Here is a 27474-nt window from a genome sequence, read left to right as displayed (position 1 = left end):
TAGTTACGTTTCAATTTATTGCAATGGATTTGAGACGACAATGTTTCATTACCCGGCACGACATGCCACCTAAGCTTTACGGAGGTCCACCTCAACATGGATTTGGCCGAAAATATACGCGGGACGGACATTGCAATAAATTGAAACGTAGCTAAAATTTTTGCTACAATTAAAAAGTTTGTCAAAAAACCAAATTTTGGGAAAAAGGTCAGGTATTTTGATGCAATTAACCCTAAAAGATACTATCCCAGAATCAGTTATATCTACAACCCAAATTAAGAAAAAAAATATATTGTGTATTTTAAGACAATTAATTAATTTCCTAAAGAAAGGCATATTCATAAGCGCATAATTTATTTTGAAAAAAAGAAATTGAAATCTATAACTACTGAAACACAAGGTTCGTATATAACCGAACTTTATTTTTTCTGTTTAATCTCTGTCTGTACTAAAAAACCCTTACATCAATTCCGCAAATTCATCCGATTGCTTGAGAAATTTTGGTGAAATCTAAGAGGATATAGCACACAGAAGCTGCGCAGATGTTGCAGAATCAGAAGATCTAAGGTAATTAGTATGCAGATCACATGAATCAATGGCCAGCAATACACATCGAAATGAACAGTTCAGTTCCCTCATTTCCTTATTGTTATTCTGTTAGCCACTTTCTGATGTACTCCTGATTGAATACTGAACCAATTCGAATCCAGATTAGATTTGACAGAATGTTCAGTTATGATTTGCAAGAATGTTGTATGCTATGTTACTGAGATTTGTTCGACAGTTTTTTGTTTTGTTTTCTGCAGTTGTGCTTTTAGGGTGCACACTTGATTGTTTAAAACTTGTACCTTTTACCACCTCCATCTATGTTTGGAGGTCTTGAGTCTATCCCTAACAATAGTCCTCATCTACGCAAATCTGGTAGTCGGCCTGTTGTGTTTGATATTGGTAAGTGAATATGTATATGTATCTTTAAGCATCTTTCCATCTGCATGGTTTTCCATTTTCTTTTCCACAGATTTTAGCATGTTTGTAATAATATTGATATTATCTCGTAGGTTCGGGTGAGCTGGGGAATAGCTCCGAGGAAGATTTTTTACATAATACAGAGTCAAATGAAATGAAGGGTGGGACAACACCATTGAGCAGTGCGGCCATTGTGCCTTCCCCTCTTCTGCTTTGGAGATTTAAGGTATTACTTCTAGTTGATCCGAGTGGCAGAGTAGCAATTGTTCCTTCTGTTTTGATGCGGAAAAAGGTTATTACGATTTTGATGTGGAAAAGGTTATTATGAGGAATACATTTGACATTTCAATTTTTAGTTTGGTTTCTGTCTACATTTTATTTTTTATTTCTGCATTTTGGAGATGATAAACAGTTATCTGCTAACAGATTCTGACATTACTTCACTGTAATGCTGTAATAAATCTGGCAATATGGGTTCCAAATTTTATGTAATACAAAACTTTTACTCAAGTGTATGGCGCATCTATTTGACATTTCTGGCTAATGAGATATGCATAAGGATCAATTGTGTCATATGGTGTCGTACGGCTATTTAAATGGGGAACTATGTCGATATGATCTGGAATCTGAAGTGACAGAAAATTGTAACAGTATTGTCTTTTTCGCTATTTGGGCTATTAGTGCCAAGCAATCCCTTAGAGCAAGTTTGTCTAAATTTATTAAAAGATGTTGTAAGCTCCTTGTCTCTAAGTAGTTCCTTTGGGCATAAATTGTAGATCTTATTCCCAAGTAACATGTTCACAAAGACAGTTTCGTTATTGATCTGGTAAAAGCTAAGTGAACCTGTTAAGATCTGGAAAATAAGTTTGGCCCTCTTTTCTAGAGAATATCATGTAAGTTCTTCCGTAATTTTATTCTCAAGTCGAAGTTCATTCCTAACTTCTTTTGAACTACTGTATGAAATATTCTGCTCTCAAAGGTATAATTATGATGTATTTTGAGTCCTAACAATGTTCTGGGTAACAGTGGTCTATTTGGATGAGTTGCACTTCTGTGTATCTCTGCGATATTTTTGGTGATTTTGGATTATGCTCAATAGCTTGGCATCTCTAATCTAACTTTGTGTACAGGTACTACTGTTTTTCGTCTGGGGATTCTGTTGTTGCAAGGTTAGTTCAATATCATCCTTTATTGCAAACTTACTTTGGGGTTTAAGTGTTAAAATGTCCTGATCTAGGCTTGATTCTGGTCTGCAGATGCCTAATGTTTGTTTATACTATTTGCAGATCGGATGGGATTCAGTAATGAGAATGAGTGCAGACCTTCGAGATTTATTTTTATATGAGGCTTTCTTGTATTATAATCCTCTCCTTCTTGTGGTCAGTGATTTATGTTGATTGAGTTCTTGATATAATCTATCTAAATTTAGTGATGGAATTATCATAGGTATTCTCAAATTGAAGCCTCTTAAAATATTGTTTATGGTTGTGTTGCAGACTATGATGGTTTGGCTTTGGGGGATCAATTTGTGGGTTTTTGCCCAGTCTAATATTGGATACGTGAAAATTTTTGACCTAGATCAGAGCCATCTCACTCATAGAGAGATATGGAAGGTATTCATAAGCTTTGGGCTAAATATTATTATTCCAGATTTGCTTATCACCGTTTGTTTCGCTGCTATTTATTTACTTCTGTAAATCGGAGTTCTAATTCATCCAGGACTGAATCGTACACTTGCATTGCTCTGTGGATAATTTACGAACCTTATTGCATCATACAGGACTGACTGTGCATGCTGGCCTTGATTTGTCAACAGAATCTTCTTCGTCTGTTTTTGTAGATGTTAAATTGTCTCTTACTCTATTAGGACTTCTAAGGTGCTATGCTCTCCAAGTGTTTTCTTTACTTGAGGTTTTTTCATTTTTATTTTTTTATCATAAATTGGTGAATTGTGTGTTGCAGCTCATATAAGCAGCTCATGTAGTGATACTTTTTGGTTTCGTAAAGTTTGGTCTTTGTGATAGATGATATTATGAAAAAATTTCTCCACCTTTTGGTTAGATCAGATGGATTTGTGTTTATGTATGTTTATGTATATATCTTAACCAGATATATATACCCATTTGTTCTCATTTGTCTTAAATTTTTATATCTGTTCTCTCTAGAATGCAGCCACTTTTTTTTTTCATTGTTTTGATCTTCATCTAGTTCTGGTCTCTTCAGCATGTAGTCATATTTAAATTCTCTTATAGAGGCTTTTGATTTCCCTGTTTCTAGATGCAAATTAGTTTGCTCTTGTCTCTCTTCTCAGCACCTGTTGGTTGATTAATGTTTTACACATTTACTGACATTACATTTCATGTGTCAGTGCGCTACATGGATGACAATAATTGTCCCAACTAGCATGACGGCATACCTTTATCTGTATTCTCACGGAGAAGTTTCGTTGGCTGCATCTCAACCAGTGTAATAGATGCTTCTTCTCCTAGAAATTATGTTGCTTTATCACGTTCAGTTTCTTTGAAATGATTTTTTCAGTGTGCAGGATGAACTATATATATATATATATATATATATATATAGATAGGGTGTGATTATCGTGAGAACTACATTTTTCATGAGATCTTGAGAACAAAGCATTTTCCAAAAATTAATGCATTCACTTTTAAAGTTAATGCATCCAAAACAAATGAAATTTCCGCTTCCTCTAGTATTCGAAGTTTCGAACCCACCTAGCTGTTGCATTCATCCATCAAGATGATACATTCATCGTAGATCTTCGCGATCGAAGGAATGAGAATAGTTCTTCGTTCTCATTTTACATAAGGATTCTCATTTGAACCTCCTCTATTTATATATATATATATATATATATATATATTAGAGAGAGAGAGAGAGAGAGATGATCTGGTGGGAATGGCTAAATGTGGTGAGAAATTAGAATGAATCTGGAACGTGAAATATTCAAATCCTATAGTTGATATTTACTCGAATTAATCGTGAGATGTTCAGTTAATGAATAAATCAATAAAATTCGAGAATAAGCTGCTTATAAAGTACGAATAGCCATTCTCACATGGGCTCGCATCCTGGAGGGGGCAACAATTTCACAACATTAACTGAATTCAGCCATTCGTGCATTACAAACAACTTATTAATGGAGTTTATTGATTTATTCGTTATTCGCATTTCTCACGAAAGATTGTCATTCTCACTATAACCTAACTCTCTCTCTCTCTCTCTAAATATATATATATATATATATATATAGATATATATATATGGTTGAGTTTCAGTACAGACTCATTTAATGTAAAAACTAAGAACCTTGCACTTAACCTATAGAATTATTGGCTTACTGCACTTAACATATAAAGTAACTGCATTTTAGTGGTGATAAATTGTCCTGAAATTGTACTCCCTTTGGAGTTGTATGTTGATTGCAGATGCTGTATATGTTGATTGCAGTTATATTACTCCCTCCGTCCCATTACAAATGTCCCGCTTTCCATAATGGGATATCTCATTACAAATGTCTCATTCCTTTTTTGGCAATATATTCTCTCTCTATACCTAATATTTAAATAATTTTCACCAATCCACTTTATCTACTTTTTACATATTTCTTAATCTTCGTGCCCAAAAGTAATGGGACATTTGTAATGGGACGGAGGGAGTATAAGTTAAGTGCAAGGGGTTTGTAGTTTGTATGTTAGGAGAGGTTTTTATTTGATCCCATCTCTCTTTCTCTCTCTCTCTCTCTCTCTCTATATATATATATATATATATATATGATGTGTATTTGTTGTCATCTTTCTAGATGGTTCTTGGCTTGTTTGTTATCTTGTTATTTAGCACATATAGTATGTTATATATGTATATATATATATATATATATATGTATGTATATATATATTCCTCTGTTCTCTGTGATGAAGCTATAGTAACATTGTCTTGGCAACTGCAGGTGCTCTTGTATGCGGCTGTCTTGATGACCCTCATATTTCCCTTTGATATCTTTTATCTTTCATCTCGTTTCTTTTTCTTGAGGACAGTTTGGCGAATTGTTTTCCCGTTACAGGCAAGTTTACTGCTGTAATAACTGAAGGGCTCGTATACTCATACTAACTACCAACGAAAAAAGAAGAAAAAAGTCCTCTGATATTTGTTTTCTTAAGATATGACGTCAACAAATTATTTATTACATACATTGAGAGTGGAGGAGCCAGTGTGAAGGCATAACAGTTAAAATTTGGCTTCACACTTTGTTGCGTCCTAAAATTTGTATCAATTTTGTGCAGCCCTTTGCTTGAAAGCTTTGGTGATAGATTTGAAAGCTTTATTTAAAAACCTCTGCAATTGAGAGTGGAGGAGCCAGTGTGTGAAGGCATAACATTTAAAATTTGGCTTCACATTTTTTTGTGTCCTCAAATTTGTATCAATGTTTGTGCAGTCTCCCAAAGCCAGAAATTTGTATCAATTTTGTGCAGCCCTTTGCTTGAAAGCTTTGTGATAGATTTGATGCTTCATTTAAAAAACTCTGCAAATGATTTTTTCATTATTATCTCTCTTTCTTCTAAGTCGGTTAAACAAAATCTAAGCTTCCAAGTGAAACCTATGCTATTCATAGGCCATCCTTTTTTTTGTGGATGTAAAGTTTATAACCCTGAAAGTTCTCAGGGCAATAACCTAGCAAAAAGATTTATAAACTTAACCTTGAGCTCCCGGTACATTTTCTGTAAATTTTTCTGATAATATTTACTTGCTGATGCAGGCAATATCATTTGCTGACTTCTTTTTGGCTGATATATTTACCTCTATGTCAAAGGTATGCATCTGATTGTTATTCTAGTCCTGCAACCATGATACCGGAAATTGATGAATCCCTGTTCAAGGGCTTCAATTTATTGGAAGAATACAATTGTATGTGCTCCTGATTCAAGAAAAGCATTTTTTAATTATATATGGTGTCTTATCAATTATCAAACTGCATCTCCTTATTGACTTAACTATGGTTCGTCTTAAAGTTAAATGGCCTTCTTTTGGAAAAAATTAAAATTAAAATAAAATCCTTTCACTGTCATATTTAAGCTTCTTGGAGAATGACCATTTCCATTATGGATCATTCTTGCCCCAAGTTAACTAGTTGTAATGTTCTTAACCTTTGTCTACACATGCAGGTTTTCTCTGATCTGGAGCGTTCAGTTTGTAGAATGGTCCATCGCCAGGTTAATATTTTTATAAATGTCCTAGTTTCCTGTGTATGTGAGTTCACGGGAATTTTACTTTGATATCTTTGGAGCTAGAGTTTTTGGGGAAACCCTATCATTTTTTTTACAATCGTGTTCTTAATAACTGATGCTAAAGCATTAGGTTTCCTTTAAAGCTTGCCATTCGGTTCTGAGGTTCCATATATGTGCAGGTTGCTACCATCGCATGGTTTGAGGCAGACTCTGTTTGTGGGAGTCACTCTGTCGCAATACCAATAGTTCTTGTTTTGCCTTATATTTTCCGGTTCTTCCAATGTCTTCGGCAGTACAAGGATACAAGAGAAAAGACTGCTCTTCTAAACGGTTAGCTTTTATCATGGCATTTGCTTATATGTATGTTGATGTGATGGTAGAAAGTGTCTTGATTTTGGATATTTTGTTTCCCCTCCCTTCTGCCCCTCTGAGAATGTGTGGTCTTACATGCATTTAAGTGAGTAGAATCAGGTTAATATTTTTAGAGGATGGTATTTTGATAGAATTCATCCATTCAGACTTATGTGTCTCTAATGCATACAGCATAGTCATTTAGATAGCCTATGAAGGGCTTCATTCGTAAGTCAACCTGCAGTGCAGACCATACCGTGTCAGGTACACTTACTTTTCTAGAAGCAAAATCAAAGGTCATGTCTTTAGTATTAGAAGACAATTTTATCTGATACCCAAAACATCAGGCTAACACCAGATGGGCTTCTGAAGAAAATTAGGTGTTTTGTAGGCACAATTGGAGTTATTAATTTTGGTCGAATCATATTTATAGTAGCCAGCCTGTAGTTTGCTCAGTTATTCCCATGGCTGCCAGAGGGATTAGTGGTTTGCACCAGTTTCTTTCCACGCAAATGATTGTTATAGTATGTTAACCCAGATTGCAACAAAACATTAATTGTAAACCATTACATTTGGTCTGACTAGACCCATTTCATGTTTTGGTTTATATAATGGCTGTGAAATCATGAATGGTTATGTTATGTTGTGTCATTATATAATTTGATCTTCCTTTTGTTTCAGCCTTAAAGTATTCAACTGCAGTACCAGTTATATTTCTTTCAGCCCTCAAGTATCATGTTTTCCCTGAAAAATGGACAAGTATCTATCGCCCTCTGTGGCTATTATCGAGTGTATTGAACTCTTTGTACTCGTTCTACTGGGATATTACACGGGATTGGGACTTGAGGTAAAGCAAAGATCCTGTATTTGATTTCTGATTTTCCATGAGATGAAATTGATTAATCTGTACATTTTCCTCGAGCAGCTGCTTTACACGGATTTTCAAGTTCAATAAACCACATATCATATCCAACTTGTTACATGGGAGGAAGTGGGTAAGGGAACACTTATTGCATCAAGAAAATGATATTGCTCTTTAGAACACTACTCGCCATGTTTTCTTATAATATGCAAGTAGGTTGTGAAGTAATTGTGTGTTTGGAACATTGCAGGTGTACGTTTGGGTAATCGGGAGCAATCTTATCCTACGTTGCACGTGGACATACAAGCTATCAGCCCATCTTCGTCATAACTACCGGACTGTGTTTGCAATATCAGCGCTGGAGATGCTGCGCCGTTTCCAGTGGGTATTCTTTCGTGTGGAGAACGAGTGGAATAAAACGAACTCAAAATCAAACATTCAGTTATCCATGACTGATATGCCTAATGAGGAAGAGAAATTGCTTACTTCCAGCGGTCATACTGTATAGATCGACGTCCTCATTAGCCAAATTTATACCAACTCCAATTTTTCAACATTTTTGATAGTAAAAAAGAATTATCCCTTTTTTGACTGAAAATATACATTTTTCCTTTATTATCTATGATTTGAATCAACTCGCCTAGTGAAATTAGAATTCTCATTTCTTATCCAAAACCATTTGGATGCAATGATTTGACATAAAAAAATGTGGACAGGGATAAGGCAGATTGTGTATACAGAATAGTAGGTATCACCTATTTGAAATTAAATGGGGGGATCATGTGTTAGTGACTTAGTGTGAGTGTGACATTAAGATTTGAATTCAAATTTATATTCTATAATTTATTCATAATTATATAAATCAATAAAATTATAAATATTGAAATAAGGGTTTGGATCTAAATTTTGACTCGTTAGAATTTTTTTCAAGGAACTGTCTGGCCTGTACCGAATGGTCATAAGCTAAAATGCCTCTCTTTCTTCACTCACTCACAAATGCACTTAAGTAGTAATAATTATTAAAACTATTAAAATATATTATTTGATTATTTATAATGCTATTTGGAAAATATCATATGGGAAAATATAATGTGTGTTTCTTGTGATATTATGTGAAGTAATAAACATTTTTAAATTAAGGTTAATTGCACCAAATATCACCAACTTTGTCCGAATTCTATTTTCTCATAATTTTAAAAAAAATTATTTTTTATCACAGATTCAATTATTCGTTCATTTTTCTCACGATTTTTAGCTTTGATGACCGAAAAGTTGACATTGATGTGGATTTAAATTTACACATAACATTGATGTGGAATATATATTAATTTAAAATTATTCAAATAACAAAATCACAAAAAAAAAAAAAACCCTTATATCACTTGAATTAGAAAAAAAATCCCTAAGAATCGGCTGTCTTCTTCTCCTCCATCCCAATCTCGTCGCCTTCCATCTCGCCGTCGGGGCGCTGTGGGCCGTTGGCACCCACCGCTGCATGTCTTCCATCGTGCTCACAGTCCTGTGTCATTCATCGCGCCGCCAGTCGTTGGTCTTCATTCTCGCCACCCACTCGTTGTGGGACGGCCAACTCTGCCGCCGACGGATGAAATCACCGAAGCTCCGCCGTCCTCCGCCCTCAAGCTCGAAAATACAGAATCGGATTGTTCCCGCAAATCATCGCAAACCACCATTCAAATCGCCGAAGCTCCGCCATCCTTCGCCCTCAAGCCGTTGGTCTTCACCCTCACTGTTCTCTTGTCTTTCCTGCGTGGGTGAAGAATGAAAAAAAATGAAAAATTATGGGAAAAATGAAATTCCGGCAAAGTTTGTGATATTTGGTGTAATAAAGAAAAGCAACTTTTTCAATCGCCGGAGTGGAACGTGTGTGATGTGTGCCGGCGGCCCGGCGAGCTACATCAGCGCCACGTCAACTCCGATTTAAGGGGAAAAAAATATCGTGGGAAAAAGAACGATTAATTCAATCTGTGATAATTTTTTTTTTAATTATGAAAAGAATAGAATTCGGACAAAGTTGGTGATATTTGGTGCAATTAACCCTTTAATTTATATGAAAAAAATTCTGAATTTGTCCGTCCACGTCTAAGTAATTAAATACTGTTGAAATATAAGTATTAAAGATAATGCTCACGTGTTTCAGCTTTTTCTATTGATGCAAAGCCTGCTTTTTTCTAACACGAATCTTTGATCATTCAAATGTATGATATTTTATTCTCTCCAATTCAAATCACCAAAATAGCTCCGCATCGGTAAGAAATTCAATCCACAAAAATTGTAGAAAAAGAAAAAAGGAGTCGGAGAATTCTTTCATGGCTGATTCCAAATCGTATCCTTCAAACTCTTCATCACCATCAGGTACTACCTCTCGATTCCTTTTCTCTTGTACACTCAATTTCAAAAACTTAGGCAACGATCGCAATACCCTGTCGTGGAATTTCCGGGGGAAATTAAGTTCAATAGAACCAACCCTTTTTGCATGTAATGTTTTTAGTTGAATGGGATTTGCAGTTTATTGTTTGAATAGTTATGAAAGGTGCGGTTTTAAGATTGTACGGATACTGATTGTGGGCAGGGAAACATGTAAAAGCTCCGAATGTGTTTGAGAGGGCAAAGGAAGAGTTTGAGGCAGTTGTACACAATGGGAAACACAGACATGAGCATCACAAGGAGACTCATGGATTGCGAGATGATATTGATTCCAACACTCCAATCAGTGATGTGAAGGCTCCCAATGTGTTTGAGAGAGCCAAGGAGGAATTTGAGGCCATTGTGGAGGCTATTCATCCCAAAAAAGAATCGAAGAGCCATGATTCGCACGGCTATGGAGAGACGAGGTTGGGGAAATGTACGGTTTTGATTTGGATGATCTAGTTAATGAGAGTGTGTGAATGTTATGCATGTTTGCTGAGAATTGGGTTATTGTTTGCAGGAATCCTGCTGCAAAGAGTCATGTAAAATCAGAGACGGAGTTGCATTCAGGTATGGTTTCTGAAGTCGTTGTATTTGGAAAATTTGGAATATGCTTATTTTGATGTCTTTAGGTGCTGATGTGATTGTTTATAGTATTTTGTATGGTTGTATCTGCAAAGTGGAATATGCTCGTCTTGTATGTGGTTAGTTCTGTTTGTTTGATCTAGAGAAGCTCCACGTTTTCAAAATCATTTTCATGCTCTTATGTTATGAATGTTGGACCGGGACTGTGTAATAGGGCTATTAACTGGAAATATAAGCCTTTATCATGATTCCTAGATTGACCTATGGTGGCAGGAATATATTTAACTTCATCTAAGGGAGCTCTGACCTCAGGATTCACTAGAGAGAGACCCAAATTTGATAGTAAAAAGGATAGCTTCCTGTTTTTATTCGTAGTATCTTTATGTAGAGATTACGAGGAATCTAAATGAGAGACCTAAAATTATTATACGTGTAATTAAAGAGTAATGCAACCATACATTATTTTGCCTAAAATCTTGGCAGATAATCATATCTTGAATGCCAAATCATCTTAAAAATAACTGAAATTAAGCTGCAATCAAGCTAGATTTAAGAACTTAGTAGTTTTACCAAGTAGCATTGGCTTGGTCGGAATCAAAAAAATACTTTAAGCTCTCCTGGTGAGTTATCAAACTCAAGGCAAAACGTGTATGGCTTGATGCATATGCCTCATCAGTCATCACGGATCTAGCATAACCCTTTAGATTTATTGATGTAGTTCTCCATTCCATTAGGTGTTGAGCAATTAGCAATATGACTTAGAAAGCATGCTGCCATGCGAAATTCAGATACCCTTACTCTCGCCTCTGTAGACCGTAGCGTTTTAAAACTTTCAATTAGGACTTCAGATGGTTTCTGGTTCTGTTGCTAAGTTGTTCTGAGTGTGGAATCAGAACCAGGTATTAGGGCTATTAAAAACGAAAATCTACTGGGTCTTTGGCCTTTATCATGATACCTAAATCAGCCATGGTGGCAAGATATAATTTAAGCTATTCTGCCCGAGCCACATCCCCGGCACACTTGCTATATCCACTAACGCTTCATACCACAAAGAGAGAGACACAAATCTCGTAAAGCAAAGCACAACTCTTTTGCTTACTTTATTTACTGCTCATGGCATATTTTTATGGAGTTTACAAGGAATCTGAATTAGGAAACCTAGAATTAGGACAGCCACAACTGAGTAATGTAGCTCTAGATTATTGCCTATAATGTTGGCAGAAATTTGTTAGAGACGAGTTTGTGAGGGTTTATCGTTTCAGAGGAAGAGCAGCATGAAGAGTTCTTTTTCTTTTAGGTTTATTTATGTTATTTTTCTAGGATCATTCATTTGAGTATCGCTGGTTGTGGCCCGATAGGAAGTGTTTGCTTGGTTGGCCGTTTAATAAGGTAGCATGTGTTTGAGATTATAGTTCTGGAGTAGGTAGGCTTTTGATAATGAAGTATCGGGAATGATTTTGTTCCCAAAAGAACCCATTTGGTCCTTGGTTCTTGTTGCTCTTGGTTGATTGAGTTAAACTGAAGTTTGCTCTATTCCATTTTGTTGGCGGGATGCCCTTGATGCCTCAGGATCACATATACTACAAATCATTGCAAAATGAAATCAACAAACTCAACAAGATGGTGGCCATGTGTTTTTCCGTAATACATATGCAACATCTTAGACTGGGATTATCAACAACCTACTGCGACCAGTCATGACTACACGACAAGGAAAATAAAAATAGAAAAGGAAAATTGTCATATGCTCTCCAACCGGAGATTGGTCCTCCAACTGAGCCCAACCATCTCTAAATCCATTTGCTTTTGACACATGACAATTTTTTATTGATCATATGGATTTCTTTTTAGATAGAATTTAAATAGATAATATTGTAGATAACCTATCCCCCAAAAAAACAATTATGTCAAAAGTTGTATATTTCAACCTTCTATAATTAGAGCTCCATGTTGATATAATTTGAAGCACAATTTAAAATTCTTCTTCTCTTGCATATTTCATATTTGAAGATAATCTCAAATTCTCTATTTTCTATCATTTGAAATTATGAATCCAAATAATTCAAATTGTTTTTCGAACTCCTAAGGTTATCTTCTTTTTTTTTTTTTGAGAGGAACTCCTAAGGTTATCTTGACTCCCAAATTATCCAAACTTCCAATCTTATCTTAACTCTCAATAGTTTCAAACTCTGCAGATCATCAAGAATCTCAATATTATCAAATTTCTCAGTATTCTCCGAATTCCAACCAAATTCCTATCTCTGAACAACTCCAACCATCACAAAATATTTCCCACAATTGGTTCTGTGATGTTCAACAGACAGAGACAAATCGAAAGGGAAATGCGTGGTGTGAAAAAGAAGATGTATCCCTAATGTTATCTTGGTGTTCCGTTAGTGAAGATAAGGTACATGTCAAAAATCAAAAGGGTGCATCTGTGTGGGCATGAGTGAGTAATCTTTATCAAGAAGCTCGAGCAAGTAATCCAGAAGAGCTCAGGGAAAGAAACATTGATATGATAAAAGGTCGTTGGAAACGACTCAACGAAAATGGAAACAAGTGGATTGTTGCTTACAAAGAAGCATATAGTCGGAAAATGAGTGGAAGAAGCTTGTGGGATGTTGAGAAAGAAGCTCATGCAATTTATGAAGCAGGTGGCAGTAAGTTTCAGGATTTGGTTGTATTTAATGAGGTTATGAGTAAACATCCCAAGTGGTATTTAACATTGCAAGATTCAACACGACTACGTCCTGAAAATGAAGAGGATAATGAAGAAAGTGGTGGCAGCTCCAAAAGATCAAGGACTTTTGAAGATGGGGATTATTCTATGCCTTCCAACTTAGAAACTCCTACTACTGGTTGTTCAACTATTCCCCATCCTACAGTTAAAGATAAGACTTTCGAAGGTGGGGATTTTTCTATGCCTTCCAACTCAGAAACTCCAACTACCGGTTGTTCAACTATTCCCTCTCCCATTCCCCATCCTAAAGTTGAAGATAAGGTGAAAAATAAAGGAAAATGTAAGGCATTAGAATCTTTATCTACTAATGAAGTTGGTGCGGAAATTCGTGCGTTGAGACTCACTATAGGCAAGGAAGTTGAAGAAATGAGCAAATTGAATAGTGCTAGAATCGACTTGGAGCTCAAAAAAGAACAAAGAAAGGCTATGAAGATGAATGTAGTTTTGTTGAACACATTGTTGGCAAAAGATCATCTATCTCCAAAAGATGAAGAGATAAAACATCGTCTAATGGAAATTGTTTTTAGACAATGAATGTAGTTTATTTTCATGTAATTTTAGTTTGTGTCACTTTAGTCATCTAATCATGTAATTTCAATTATATAATTGAGTTGATGTCGTGTATGTGGAAGACATAAATGATTTTTTTACTAAAAGGTTCAGTTGGGTTGGATTGTTGATAAATGTAGTTTTCGAAGAGATTACTCATTGGAGTGGTTATTGGGCTACTTAAGTACCAAAAGTAAATTAAGACATTTAAAAGGGATAAGAGCTTTTGACATCAAATGTGATTATAAAAATTTAGATTAATTATTTTTCATAGAGGTCATGGCATGCTTTTTTTGGGTTTTGGAAGAGTAGTACAGAAGTAAACATATGGTAAAATGCTGCTAGAAAATTTAGACCAACATACTAGTGCTAGAGGGGTAATAGACAAGAATTTATTATCTAATCTCAACTTGGGTACTTTAGGTTAGAGATCTGATTTTGTCAGACTGTTTATTAGTCAAAATGAAATGCTTTAGAGGCGATATGTATTCTCTTCCCAGTTCCAAGTGCACACAAGAGTGAATAATCTCCTTGTTCTCCTTTTTATCTGCAACTTTCTCCACTTATGATGTACTCCAAGTTATCTTTTCTTGCATCCCTTTTGCCCTTTTAATTGTTATTTTCTGATCCTGAAAAGTACAGTGATTGCTCATAGACGCTGAAGAAATCTTGACTTATCTGCGTCTTTACTCACATGATGTTGATGAAATCTTTCTGGATAAGAGACCTGTAACCTCCAATTTTGAAATGAGAATATGTGTGATGTGTGTGCTTTGTTTTCCAGAGCATTTTCAGGTTGATTATGTTCTTTTCTATTTGGCTATTGTCATGCCTTTTATTAATGACTTCGAATTGTGAAAAGTGACTAGATATCGGACATTAAAAAAAAAGACTGGATACCATATCCTTTGGCAATATCAATACGTTGTGTAATTAGAACATAAAGAATGTATTGGATAAGTACTTTGATTGTGTAAAAGAATGATGCTTTCAACTTTAGCAAGATGAAATATTTGCCATATTTAAGTTTTCATCAAACAGAAAAATAAGAGCTCTCCTTTACCTGCTATTTGATCTCTATGTCCATTTTCTGCATCAAACCATTTTCTGCATCAAAGTTCTGTTAAAACCTAAGATAATGCTTTCCTCGAATTATTTCATAAAATTGTTGCCTCTCTATTCTTCCACGGTGTTAGTGTCTTTGCCTTCTCAATCATCTTTATAGCAACAACTGCTTGGAGAGTGTTGGCATTTTTGCATTTGAAATAATAATCTTGGTCCAATTTGTTTATTAGTTTATGTGCCTGATTGAGGATTGTTACTTGTCAAAAATAAACATTTTGTTAATTATCACATGATGAATCTCAGATTGTTAAAATCTGCTTATTCTTTGACATATGAAACCTGATTCAGATTGTTTAATGATTATGCTCCAGTATTGGCAGAAACAAAGGGGAAGGAAGGCAATGAATCAGTGAAACACAAATCACATCATCATAGAGAGACTCATGGAAGGAGTGATGATATTGATGAGAGCACACCCATTGGTGATGTTAAAGGTCCGAACGTGTTTGAACGAGCAAAAGAAGAAATCGAAGCTCTGATTGAGACAATCCATCCCAAGAAAGATTCAGGCCGCCCCAAGTAAGGATGTTGAGCTGCCCAGCATCTGTCGAGAAAGGATACGGAAAACATGCTCATCGTCTTGAATATTGGTAGTGAGACACTGAAGCTCTTGAATTTCTTTTCTTTGAATTATTTGCTCACAACGCTCAATGCTTGTGACATTTCAAATTTGACGGATATTGAGAAAATTTGGGTGGTATTATTGTCTAATACGTAGCACTTTGGTAGGCTGCAGATGAAGGTTCTATTCTTGTGTAATTAAATGATGTTTTGTCTCTTGCAGCCGCTCCTTGATCCATTTGTGTTTACCAAGGTTGTTTTTAATTAGGTATACTAGGTGAATTTGTGGGTGTGCACAACGGATCCCAAAATCAAGTTATACAAGCAAAATTGCTGCTACCATATAACTAACACATACTTCTCCCATATCACATGAAAGAAACACTAGTATTGAAATTGTAGACTATAATTACTAGAAGAACAAAGTCATAAGCATCATACACCAAGAAGTCATAAAATCTACTATGTTCGCCTACCAAATGCCACATTTACAGAAATCCCATTTAAGATGGAGATGGTGAGTTAAGAAGAATGATGAAAAGCTCAAGTTGGTCAAGAAAGAAAGAGATGATAAACAACTGCAACTGCAACCGCAACCCCATTCTCCACTCCAAATTACACAGCCATTTCATCCTACTTCAATCCTTGTATAATTGTATTCCATCTCTCTGAACAAGATGAGTTAGATGAACAACTAGGCAATCGTCGCGAGGCACCCCACCAGCTCCACGAGGCCTCTCATCTGTGTCCCACACTCCGAGGGCTTCGCCACCACATTCTCCAGTTCTGAAACAACATCACATTGTGCTCTATCATCTTCATAGATCATGTCATCTTCCAACAGTTTCTCCCATAGAACAAAATCATCGCGGCTCTGAGTAGTCTCAGAGGAGCCCGTGCCCGACTCATCACAACAAAGCAGTGTCTCAATATCTGATTGGATCCTCTTATCATCATCAACATCAACGGCTCTCATTGCTGCCATCAAGCAGGCGTCGTCTTCTTCAAGATCAGGAGCCGCAAGCCTCCTCTTTTTCAAGACTTCTCCACTTCCAAGTGCCCTTATCTTCTTCATCTTCTCAGTGATGCGCTGCAGAAGCTGAGGATTCTTCATGAACTTGATCAAGAAGAGGGTCATGTGTTTCTGCTTTGTTTCAGTTATACGAAGACGCTTCTCAACAGCTGCCAGATGACTCTGTGTCATCTCTTGCTGCTGCCTTAGCTTCAACACCTCCGTTTGCAACTTGTTTTGGTTGTTTTTCAAATTCTCGAGCTCTTCCTCCGCCCCGTGCTTGGGTGAATCTACCCAAGATTGTTTCCGACTTATTTGGAAGTTTTGCTTTCGCCTCGTGATGTGCTTCAGCAAATGCTTCTTACCCTGCTGAAACCCTTCGTTTGCAAACTCCCATCTGTCTGAATCGATCTTCCTGAACCTCTGAGAATATAATCGAATGCCGGTTCAATTCATTTAAAATACAAAAATTAAGCCAAAATAACACCATTTCGATAAAAGCAAAATAACACCATTTCGATAAAAGCAAAACATATTATGCAGAGATATTGAAGGATATTATCAGCATAATTAAGTTCCTACCATCCCCAAATGCAGAAAATTCAGTTCCCAACCTTTCTAAATCCAACAGATAACCTAATTTAGCTTAAATCTTCCTGATTTTGAGCAACTTCTTCTCCCATCCCAAACCACCCAAGACTATACACGATCAATACTAAAAGTCTAAAACCCCAGTTTCATCTCTTAAGAGGGGAGAGAGAGAGAGATAAAAGACATTAGGCAAATCAACAACTCAGATACCAAAGAAACAACAAAACCCCTCAACATAAACAAGAAACACGATATAAATTGCCACATTTTCCCAACAGAGAAATTCCCAGATTCCTCATTAAAAACTAGAACTACTGATGAATGATAAGGCATAAAGAATAGATGCTCACATAGGTATTAAGTTGGCGAACAAAGCTGGAGAAGTTGCTGTGCTTGAAGTGCCTAGGCAGCAAATCAGTGGAAAATCGGTGAGGGTCCCAAACTATGAAACTATTTTTCGTGGGACTCCACGAAATTATGCAATCTGTTTCGGGATCATCCACCATCTCAAATGTCTTCCTCAGAAACGGCGGCGGCCCATTCTCCTTCAGCCCGTCGAGCGGCTTCGGAAGCCGCTCCTCCTCCGTCACTGCGCCGCCACTTTCTTCATGAGATACGGGCGGCTCCTCCTTAACAGACATCAAAACCTCATATTTCTTGATGCTCTGCATAATCTCCGCGCTGGTAGGCTCGTTTCTGGCCATTTGAAGCGCCAATTCTGAGTGGGATAGTGAGTGTGCGAGGTGAAAGTGGTGGGAAGCACGCCGATTATATGAGAGGAAAGGGAGAGGTTCCGTGCGAAAAGAGGACACAAGGATGGTGGTTGTGAGTACACATTTGTACGTGAAGTGGCATACGCTACAGGTGGAGAGAGAATGTGATGAGAGAGAAAGCGGTGTTGTGTTGTGTTGTTGTTATCTCTATCTCTATGCTATCATTTTCCCCATTTTGGAAACCTTTAAGAAATGTTTCACAGTCAAAAACAGACCACTAATCTCTTCACAAATCAACCCTTTTCCAAAACCAAAATTCATATGAGTGCATCCTCACAGTAGTTTATTAGTATTAAGAAAACTGCAAATTATGACCGACGTAAATGATAATTATTCTTTTAATTTTAACTAAAATGTGAAATAATTACTTTAAATGAAAGTGATAATTATATTTAAAAACTATTGACGATATTGTCCATACATACGCTGATGTCCTCAAAATAGTCCACCTCAGTAAATAATAGAGTAAATATCGTATTAAAAATTAAATTATATTCGCTAAAAAATATTTTAAAAATCTCAAATTATTAGGTTTGTATAAAAAATATCCCACATGGCCACATTAAATGTCAAATTATCCAACATCGATTTAATTTTTTTTAAATGATATAGCACAAAACGACGTCATTTTATATCATGTTATTTTAAACAATAAAATATAAATTATACGGTGACATCCGATAAGCCACGTCATAATTTCGGGGACTGAAAAATGGGCGCAAGATATTTTTATGGGATTAATATGATATTTACCCTAAATAATAAATATATACAAATATTTAAATTCAAAAACTTTAGAAGAAATGGAAAAAAAAAGAGCTACTATTTAATTAACACGCAAGTTTATGAACATGGAGATAGTATATTTTAAAAGTAAATAATAATAATAATAATAATAATAATAATAATAATAATAATAATAATAATAATAATAATAAGGAATTTTGGCAAATAAAATCACGAACTATTTCGAAATTGCAATTTTAACATGACTTTGAAGTGTGGCGAATTAAATCATTACCTTTTCAATTTTTCAATTCCGTCCCCTTCCCCCACCCCCCAATTTTTTTTCGATCCCCAGAGTTTTGAATTGAAGCTTACGTGGATTAATAGCGATGTCGTCGTTTTTGTGAAGGTTAAACGACGTCGTCCATATAATTTCAATTAAAATTTTCTCCAAGTTATAAAGGGATTGTATCCTATATTTGCACTACAATTTTCAGTATTCAATAATTTTATTAGAAAAAGATGTTGTAACACGAATATTACGTGACAAACTAATCCACGTAAATTCCACTCAACAATCTAATGACCGAAAATAATTGAAGGGATGAAATTGCAAAAATTAAAAAGATGATTTAATTTGCTTCGCTTTAGAAGTTACGTTAACAGTGAGGTCCCAGGTTCAAACTCCACTGTTCCCTCTCCCCAACTACCCCAAGTCAATAATAATAATAATAATAATAATAATAATAATAATAATAATAATAATTTGTAATTTTATTTGAGAAAATTCCTAATAATAATAATAATAATAATAATAATAAATTATAGGCATTAGTTGAATTCTTAGCTTAAAATCATAAAAACAAGATATTGTTTTCACTCCAACAAATTATTTCAACTGAGAATGTAATAGATTCAAAACTTGAGAAACACGAAAATATATCCAATGCTGGCATCATCTTATCCGAACAAGGTGGGCAAATGAGGAGCATGGAAATATTAAAGCAATTAATTAATGTGTGCAGTAGTGCCACGTGTACTATTAGCCGCTCCAGCAAAGTCAGCCTCTGCCACACTTCATAAATTCTCTTAACTTTGCCAACCACTATCTATGATTAGTTTATATTTGGTCCGTCCGAGAAGCTTAGGCTTGTTTTCCTTTTTTAAATCTCCTATTTATATAGGCTTATTTTCATAAAAAGTAGTAATATTTTTTTACCCATTTACTATTATATTCTTATTTAATTTTTTAATTTACTTCCATTTTAATACATCATTAAATAATAAATATGGACATACTAGGAAATTTACTTATATATTTTCATTTTCAATGATTTTTCTTAATCTTTGTGAAAATCTCAATCAGCCTAAGCTTATGGGATGGAGGGAGTAAACTGAAATTAAATTAAATTTCTCTAGTACTCCATAATTTAATGCCTATTATAAGAGATTAAAAATTTATCCAACACTCCATCAATTAATGCCTCAAGCTTTTCTTGACAAATAAAATCAAAAAAGAAAAAACATATATCTGGGGGCCATAAAAAAAAAACATTCTATATTTTTTCATTTTTGTATTTACTGACATAAAATACCAAGTGAAGGACTCAAATCAGACTCGACTTCCGAGTGCAGTGCTGCTGCAGTAGTAGGATTGCACCAACAGATTATTTACAACGTCTTCTAACTCAACTACTTCTAACTTATCCGTTGATGATGAGGTAATCCAACTGTAACGTCAGCCTCAAGTTGTGCAGCAAATGCCAATGTTGATCGAACAGCCTTCTGCACCGAGCTTGGTGTATTTAATAAGGGCCAAGTCTGCCCACGGGAGGAAGGGGAAGCAGTCTCACCTTTACTAGAATCAAGATTGGATTTTTCCGATGCATCTAACCGGCTTCTGTTAAACGACAACAAATTTACATTCTGGGCTGCAGTTGGAGGAGTTTCATTAGCCTTCATTTCTGATACTAGGTTCACAGCACTTTGGTTCATCTGCCTATTGGCATTGAAGGTTCCAGTACCTTGCTTTCCTTTGCCCATATCATCTATGGCTGACTTGTGTGTCCCGTCATTACAAGTGGAAAGCAAGTTAGACAAGATCTTACTGGTAGGCTCGTCTGAAGGAGGTTGGCCAAAGGAGAGAAAATTTATTCCCCGTGGTTTCCTTGGAGCTACCCCCTCAGACATCTCATTCAACTCATTGGTGGCACCTGGCATTTTAAGGGCCCCTTTACAGCCTGCACCAACGCCATCAATTGTTTTTGCAGAGGACCCATCCTGTTTGTCCTTGTCCGTGTCACCAAGTGGCACCGTTCCGTTCGATAAGAAGCTAACTCCTCTGGGTGCCAGCACACCAGTCCTTGGAACAGGCTTCGAAGATAGCTGTTCTCTCTGAGCAGAGTTTGCGGCAGAGCATAATCTACTGTTAACTTTCTGATGAGATGTACCAAAACTATCCATGGGCCTGCTAGAATTTTGGTTATTCTGTTGTGATGGAGACTTCAGTTCAGACTTATTGACCTTTGGCATTGGATGGGATCCTTCTTTTCCAGGCACTGTTTGCAGCTGAGAAATCAAATCATGTTTGGAGGCACTTGGGGCCACAGAGGGACTCTTGGCTGGCATCTGAGATAATTACAATCACACAAAACATAATTTCAGTTGCGTGAAGTATAGATACAAATAAGAACATCAGCAAGTAGGCATAACTAAAAGCTTAGAAGTTGTGGAAGAAAACATTACCTCATGTGAGAACATACATTCAGAACCTCTACTGCAGAAACCATTTGAAGTATAATTGTTGCATGGATATTTAGAGAGCTGATGATCAAACGGACAATCATCTCCTTTCATACAAGAGTGCCGAGCAAAATGGCCACATGGCTGCAAAAGAGTTACATGTTCAGTCCTGGAAGCTATAAATTAAAATAATGATTTCCAAATAAACATGGTCCACATGATAGATGATACTACCCATGAGTGAGTAAATCATGCAAGATCTCCTAGAGACTAAAATGCAATTGATTTGATCATAGATCAATATTGATTGCTCTGTTGATTAAATTTCAGATCACGTGTTTACAAGCAATAATCTCAGATAGAGTAAAGCAAACTTGCAGGTAGAATTTAAAATGAAGGTTAGACAATCTTCTGAGGTTAACTATCTTTCAAGATAAGGCACTCAGACATGCAAGCCCCATTTGCTCTGTAAGATATAGCAAATACTCAAGAACAGGGTTTTACATACTACATAATTCCATAGACCAAAATTGATAAAACATAGTAGATTGGATTTAGTATTCTACCGGATCATCAAGGTTTTACTGTTTTAGAAACTAGATAAAGATGTATATATGAAGCGATAACATAAAACTGGTTAAGCAAACCTTAGACTTTGTCAAGGGAACTGTATCATGTGAAAAATTGCATTTTTCGCCCTGTAAAAACAAAAAGAAAATGATGCAAGAGCAAGTTAAAAAAAATACATTCCTCTAGGTATTATGCTGTGGGCAACTAAGCTATGACCCAACACAGTAGAAATGATGACAATATAGTGTATTATCCCGGAATACCTCATGACATCTCCCCTGTAGATAGTGGCGACAATACACTATCTGCTTTGGCTTCAAAACTGTTGGCAGCTTTAATCTCTTAACCCCAAGTTCTCTGTTCTTTTCTGCTCTTTTAATTCTTTCCTTCTTCTGCTAAAAAAATTACTGCATTAGATAAATGAAGGTAGGGACACCACATATCACAGACTGGTCAATGCAGTGTAAGAATTCACTTTTAGTCCAATATCTCTTTCGCATTTACCTTTTTTTTAGCTCTTCTTTCCTTGGTCAGAGTTCTCTTCCTTTTATTTTTTCCGGCATTTTCGTCCTGCAAAAACTTTCACATCAGTTTGCAGCTCATGCTGGGTGTGTACACTATGACAATATAGATGTGCATATGCTAAACAGAATCGTAGAAAGTTTAGTGAAACTAAAGCCAATTATCAGATTAGAGTATTGACACTCCACTAGAGTTTAAAATAAGTGAGCCCCAAACGGACATTTTAGTTAAATCTTTCCATTTTTTGTAGTTAAGTCTCACTGCAAAGATAATGTGTTGTTAAGGTAAATATGGTATGATACTAATGGTAATACTAGCCTAACTAAGATGGCAGCTTGTATTGGTATAACCTCAGTCCGTCTTGCAACAGGAATTGTTTAAAATGTAACCTACAAAAATACAAAATGATGCTAGAACATAAGTTAACATAGGAAAATTTTGGAAAAAGTGTAATAGCATTCATACCATTTCAGTGGTAATATTAATTTGATTTTCAGCATCTTTCTCCAGAAGGATTCTTCCAGGTGGAGTCTGGCTATCCAAACAACGGGGTGTATCACTCCTTTTGGGAATCTTCATATGACTCGAACGAAGAACATCCAGATCATGATAATCTTGCAATTGTCTAGCAGGTATTCTGTTTTTCACATTCTTAGGATTACTCTCAATATTCGCTATGTTGACCAGTGATGGATCAGAAATTTTGTGTTGCTGGCGTCCTCTATCTGTGTCCTCACGAAGGAGTTTATCTCTATCAAAATGACCCTCGGAAACATGCAAATTTTCTAAAGCTTCCTCTCCAGAGATCCCAGCATCCCCAGAGATCTCCCCTTCTTCAATCTCTCCAGCATTTTGACATAACGGCGCCTCTGTATTGCCAGAACTATAAATGAGTTTCTCCAGCTCCATCTCCTTCATCTGCAATTCATAATCCATATTCTTCACTAAGTTCTCCTTCGAAACAGTGCCTTTCTCTTGGCTGAGCTGTCTGGATTCTGATGATTCAACAGCCACATCTGAGCCAAAACAAGAGTCAAGAACTTCACTGAACTGATAAAAACATGAATCATTCTCCAGTTCAACATCTTTTAAAGTACCAAAGTCATCCATCTCAATGTCAAGGACACGATTCACATTTTCTAGCTCCTTTGTATTCTGAGCAGCACAATCATCCGCCTTTTCTTCAACAACCATGTAGTCCTCAATGCCAATTTCATTTGGTGGAGTTAATTGCTTCTCACTGTCTCCCGCCAAGTCTGGCTGATGCAATTTTGGTGTTGTTGCATGTTTACTATCACAATCCTGAAAAACATTATTTTCCTTGCCCTCGCCATCAGGGGTTTCTTGGACTACCTGATCCTCTGACCCCTTGCTATTAGGATGTGGAACCAATATATCCGTCGATATGACCTGACTATGAGTGATAAATCCATCTTCTCCGCACGCCGGTTCTGATACAAAATCACCACAATCAACTTCACTAAAGGCCAAAAACATACCCAAATTGCACAAATTTCATCTGAAACCTAATGTTTGAGTATCCAGTTGTTCACATAGAAATCAAAAGTCCTAATTCAGCGTGTGAAAGTCAACAAAAGGTGGAAAGCAAACAAGCAAGGAACCTCACCAAGAAAAAGAAAAGAAGACAAAAAAAAAAGGACCCAAAATCTAAAACAAGAGTAAATACTTCATTTATCAAATAAGCAGAAGTAAAATTCCCGTTCTCCACATTTACAACCACTTCCTGGAAAGGGAAAACGAAGCCATTATGAAAAATTAAATCTTTTCCCCTAGTTTTAACTTCTTTCTATCCAATTACAACACATGGAAACTTCTCAAACTCTGGAGTAAAATAAATAGCAGATAGAGAAGCATACACAACATGGCATTAGTTAAAAGAGTGGAATTCCCTGTAATAATACCTTGCATTTGGAGGTGCGGACGGTGGAGAGAGAGAATTTGGATGAGCGCGTCATACGTACGGCTAGGGAGAGGCCGGCGGCGGTGCGGAGGGAAACTATAGGCGATTTCCGAGGGATTTAGGATTAAACTGTGCAGCGGCAGCGAGTCCTCCATTAAGGCGGCAAAGTCCGCGTTCGAGCTCTCGTCTTATGAAAGAGAATTTTGACAACTGCAGATAATTTATTGGTCACGAAACTCACGACCCAATTTGGACGACGTCGTTTGATGACCGCGTACTTCAATTAAAATTACAGAAATAAAATGTTTGAAAGACGATAGTTACGAATTGAGTAACCATAAACAAGGGCAGAATTACGGGGCTGTTGTTGGTGAGTTGGATGGGTGTCGGAGTTTGGGGTCGGATTCTGTGAAGCTGGAATGAATGAGTTAGAGCTGCGGCTCAGCGGCAGCTGTCGTGCTCGCATCGGAAGAATAGAAACGCCGCATGACGTGGCGGAGACGACCAGACCGCGGGCAAACGACACGGCTGGTGGCGGCAGTAGAACGGCGACGCTGTGACAATAACGGAGGCCGAAGGTAATGGCTGACTGAGCAGTGCCGCCGGTGGGTGACGGCTGAGCGGCGCCGGGGAAGCGATGGCGGAAGCTAGGGGTTGGGAATGGAGGAGGAGATTTGCTACTAGGAGAAAGGAGATTTTTCAAAAATTTTCTTATATGATTAAAAAAAGCTATAAAAAGGACATGAAAAATGTTAATAAATGTATTTTTACAAAAATAAAATGTTTAATCCGACTAAATATGTTAAACGTACAGAATGAACTTGAAAAAAAAAATCATTTATATTGACAATAATAATTACATAGAAATTAATGAACTTTCAAATAATTTGAAGATGACCATTGTTAAGCCAACAACTCTTTTATTAAACAAAAAAGAAAAGAAAATTGTGTGCGTGTGTCGTTCTAGCGATAGGATGTTAATGTCCAGGACCTGAGGTTTTGGATAAGGTTCGAGTCCTCCGTCGCGAGATCTTTAAAAATTTATTTATTTACTTATATAATTTATCAAATAAAATAAACTAAACTTTTCTGTTGTCGATAATTTTTTTCTTCCAATCTTTACACCCAATGTAATTATCATTTGCATGTGTTAGGCGATTAATACTCGAGGATTGAAGTCTTGAGTTCGAGTCCATCGTCTTGTGATCTTTAAATTTCTTTATTTATTTATGTAATTATCAAAAAAAATATGAAATAGTCATTGAAAATTGTAAATTTAATTATTTTTTTTTAAATTAAGTTATACGTCATTCACACACCTTCTCTCCCCTTGGCGCTTGAGCGAGCCCGTTGGAGCACGACTCACGCCTGCCCAGCGAACTGCGGTGTATATACTCTTATTATAATGGCGTTGGTGGAGTATTTAACTCCCACCAAGTAACAAAAAAATCAAATTTGATTACTATATAAAATTGATAAATTATCAATTTTTTAAATAAATAAATAAAGATCTTATAAAACTTTCAAACTCGAAATTTGAAATTTATAGGTCCTATTAAAGAAAAAAAAATCTATATATGCCCTATATATACATGTAAATAAGTAGGTATTTTTGAGATTTATATTCATAACTCATGTTTCATCGATTCATTTATGCATCGGTAAATTATGCAAAATGATTTATTTTGAACGTAAAGTTAGGTAACGTATAATGCACTTCTATTACTTTTTTTTTTTTGAGAAGGCGAGGATAATTTATTGATCACAAGAATATGAAATGTGGAGATGACCCACCACAAATGACGGAGGTTCATTCCATACATGATGTGAATTAACATTTCTCGTGGCTTTTGCTAGATTATGAGCAATGACATTACGATTCCTCTTGATATGACAAAGACTAAAACCCGAAAGAGACAAGAGCTCGTGGCGGCAAAAATCGGCAATAATCCCCATCTCCAAAATGTTTCTACCACCTAAGTTTACAGCATCGCAAGCTTTCTGGCAATCCGACTCCACAACACCATTAACATAACCCAGCTCATTGATCCAAGCAAGGGCCTCCTTAATCCCGATCAATTCTCCTTCCTCCACTCGACGTCTGCCCAGAATTTTCAAAGCCTTCCCCATAATAAAGTTACCTTCGTGATCTCTAAGAACAATGCCAACACCCATGGCACCAACTTCATCAAAAAACGCAGCATCAACCCCACACAAAACAGAACCTGACGGCAGCCCATGCCATCCCACACAGGTGATCACCGAAGGCAGCTGGGAAACCGCAGCTGAATCTACAGTCCGTGCTGACAGCCAGTCCAACCGTGCACCGACTGCCGACGTAACAGATCTCGAATGAAACGGGTAGATACTCTTCCACACAACAACATTCCTATCCTTTCATATTTGCACTTATTTGAAAGGGCAAGATGATATATGCTACACCCTCCTATTCCTATACTCCCTCCTATTCAAAATGTAGGTCATTCTAAACTCCTTCACATAATTTAATAAAACATAATTTTATCAAAATTAACTTTATTAACGATAATTTAAATCATAATTTTGTGGAAAATGAGAAGAATTTTTTCTCTTCTCCAACTCAAATGACGCAGACTATGGAGTGCTTGTCTTTTAAATAAGTTTCTTCACAATACAAAAGATTGATTTGTCTTCCCAATAATCTATACTATATTAAAAAGGGAGTTTTCAATTTGCAATCAATTTCAAATTAATTTCAAAATTGAATGGTAATTTTGTAGTTATAATAAAATTGAAGGTCTATGTTTAAACTATGTATTTTTCTTTTTATTTTTATTTTCTTTAACTTCTTATCTATTGTTATATTTCTTTTCCAAAATTGTGAAATTCAATTAATTATAAAATATTTAATATGCATATCAAATTAAAGATCAAGATGAGAGCTTTAATATGATATATTTTATGAAAATATTTGATTTAAAATGTAAAATTTAAATTTGTTTAAATATTAAAGTTTTATAAATTTATCTCTCCTTTCTCATCTTTTTTGAATAAGTTTTTTTTTTATTAATATTTTATTTTTAATTTTTTTAAAACTTTTTTGTGTTTTTCAATATCAAATTTTATAATTGTGAATTCTTTTTTATTTTTTCAATATTCAATTCAAATATATTCAATTAAAATTAATTTTTTTATTATATTTATAAGTATAATAATTGAATTAGTATTA

At 35.9% G+C, this 27474-nt stretch overlaps 4 protein-coding genes across 11 annotated transcripts; 2 read left to right on the top strand and 2 right to left on the bottom strand.

The window, feature by feature from the left end:
- The first annotated feature begins 373 nt into the window (after nt 1-373).
- On the top strand, nt 374-8057 carry LOC130986837 (uncharacterized). 4 transcript variants are annotated; one of them, XM_057910362.1, is made up of 14 exons: nt 374-567; nt 785-948; nt 1059-1192; nt 2097-2135; nt 2253-2345; nt 2463-2579; nt 3335-3430; nt 4934-5047; nt 5741-5794; nt 6147-6194; nt 6389-6539; nt 7242-7407; nt 7486-7555; nt 7673-8057. In XM_057910362.1, the coding sequence occupies exons 2-14, from the start codon at nt 867-869 to the stop codon at nt 7928-7930; spliced, it is 1422 nt and encodes a 473-aa protein (XP_057766345.1). In that variant the 5' UTR covers nt 374-567; nt 785-866; the 3' UTR covers nt 7931-8057. The 4 variants fall into 4 exon arrangements, with proteins under 4 accessions (XP_057766345.1, XP_057766362.1, XP_057766355.1 ...); XM_057910379.1 differs by having other exon boundaries at nt 389-567; nt 807-948; XM_057910372.1 differs by having other exon boundaries at nt 390-624.
- Nucleotides 8058-9553: 1496 nt separating this feature from the next.
- LOC130986810 (uncharacterized) lies at nt 9554-15661 on the top strand. Of its 3 annotated transcripts, none has more exons than XM_057910350.1 (4): nt 9554-9795; nt 10013-10274; nt 10370-10419; nt 15160-15661. In XM_057910350.1, exons 1-4 carry the CDS (start codon nt 9750-9752, stop codon nt 15369-15371), a joined length of 570 nt encoding a protein of 189 aa, XP_057766333.1. In that variant the 5' UTR covers nt 9554-9749; the 3' UTR covers nt 15372-15661. The 3 variants fall into 3 exon arrangements, with proteins under 3 accessions (XP_057766333.1, XP_057766332.1, XP_057766337.1); XM_057910349.1 differs by lacking the exon at nt 15160-15661 and adding an exon at nt 12630-13858 and having other exon boundaries at nt 9581-9795; XM_057910354.1 differs by having other exon boundaries at nt 9586-9795; nt 15169-15661.
- A 133-nt stretch (nt 15662-15794) lies between these two features.
- LOC130986798 (heat stress transcription factor A-7a-like) lies at nt 15795-18046 on the bottom strand. Its single transcript, XM_057910345.1, has 2 exons — nt 17363-18046; nt 15795-16844 (listed from the first exon to the last, which is right to left on the bottom strand). Exons 1-2 carry the CDS (start codon nt 17714-17716, stop codon nt 16104-16106), a joined length of 1095 nt encoding a protein of 364 aa, XP_057766328.1. The 5' UTR covers nt 17717-18046; the 3' UTR covers nt 15795-16103.
- Nucleotides 18047-20036: 1990 nt separating this feature from the next.
- On the bottom strand, nt 20037-25117 carry LOC130986783 (zinc finger CCCH domain-containing protein 65-like). 3 transcript variants are annotated; one of them, XM_057910323.1, is made up of 8 exons: nt 24268-25117; nt 22886-23796; nt 22811-22846; nt 22328-22393; nt 22087-22215; nt 21901-21951; nt 21257-21397; nt 20037-21139 (listed from the first exon to the last, which is right to left on the bottom strand). In XM_057910323.1, the coding sequence occupies exons 1-8, from the start codon at nt 24419-24421 to the stop codon at nt 20210-20212; spliced, it is 2418 nt and encodes an 805-aa protein (XP_057766306.1). In that variant the 5' UTR covers nt 24422-25117; the 3' UTR covers nt 20037-20209. The 3 variants fall into 3 exon arrangements, with proteins under 3 accessions (XP_057766306.1, XP_057766315.1, XP_057766297.1); XM_057910332.1 differs by having other exon boundaries at nt 22811-23361; nt 23443-23796; XM_057910314.1 differs by having other exon boundaries at nt 22811-23796.
- Between the last annotated feature and the right edge of the window lie 2357 nt (nt 25118-27474).

Source organism: Salvia miltiorrhiza, chromosome 1 (assembly GCF_028751815.1).
Source record: "Salvia miltiorrhiza cultivar Shanhuang (shh) chromosome 1, IMPLAD_Smil_shh, whole genome shotgun sequence".
Taxonomy (NCBI): Eukaryota; Viridiplantae; Streptophyta; class Magnoliopsida; order Lamiales; family Lamiaceae; genus Salvia; species Salvia miltiorrhiza.
This window is presented reverse-complemented; position numbering and strand designations above follow the sequence as displayed.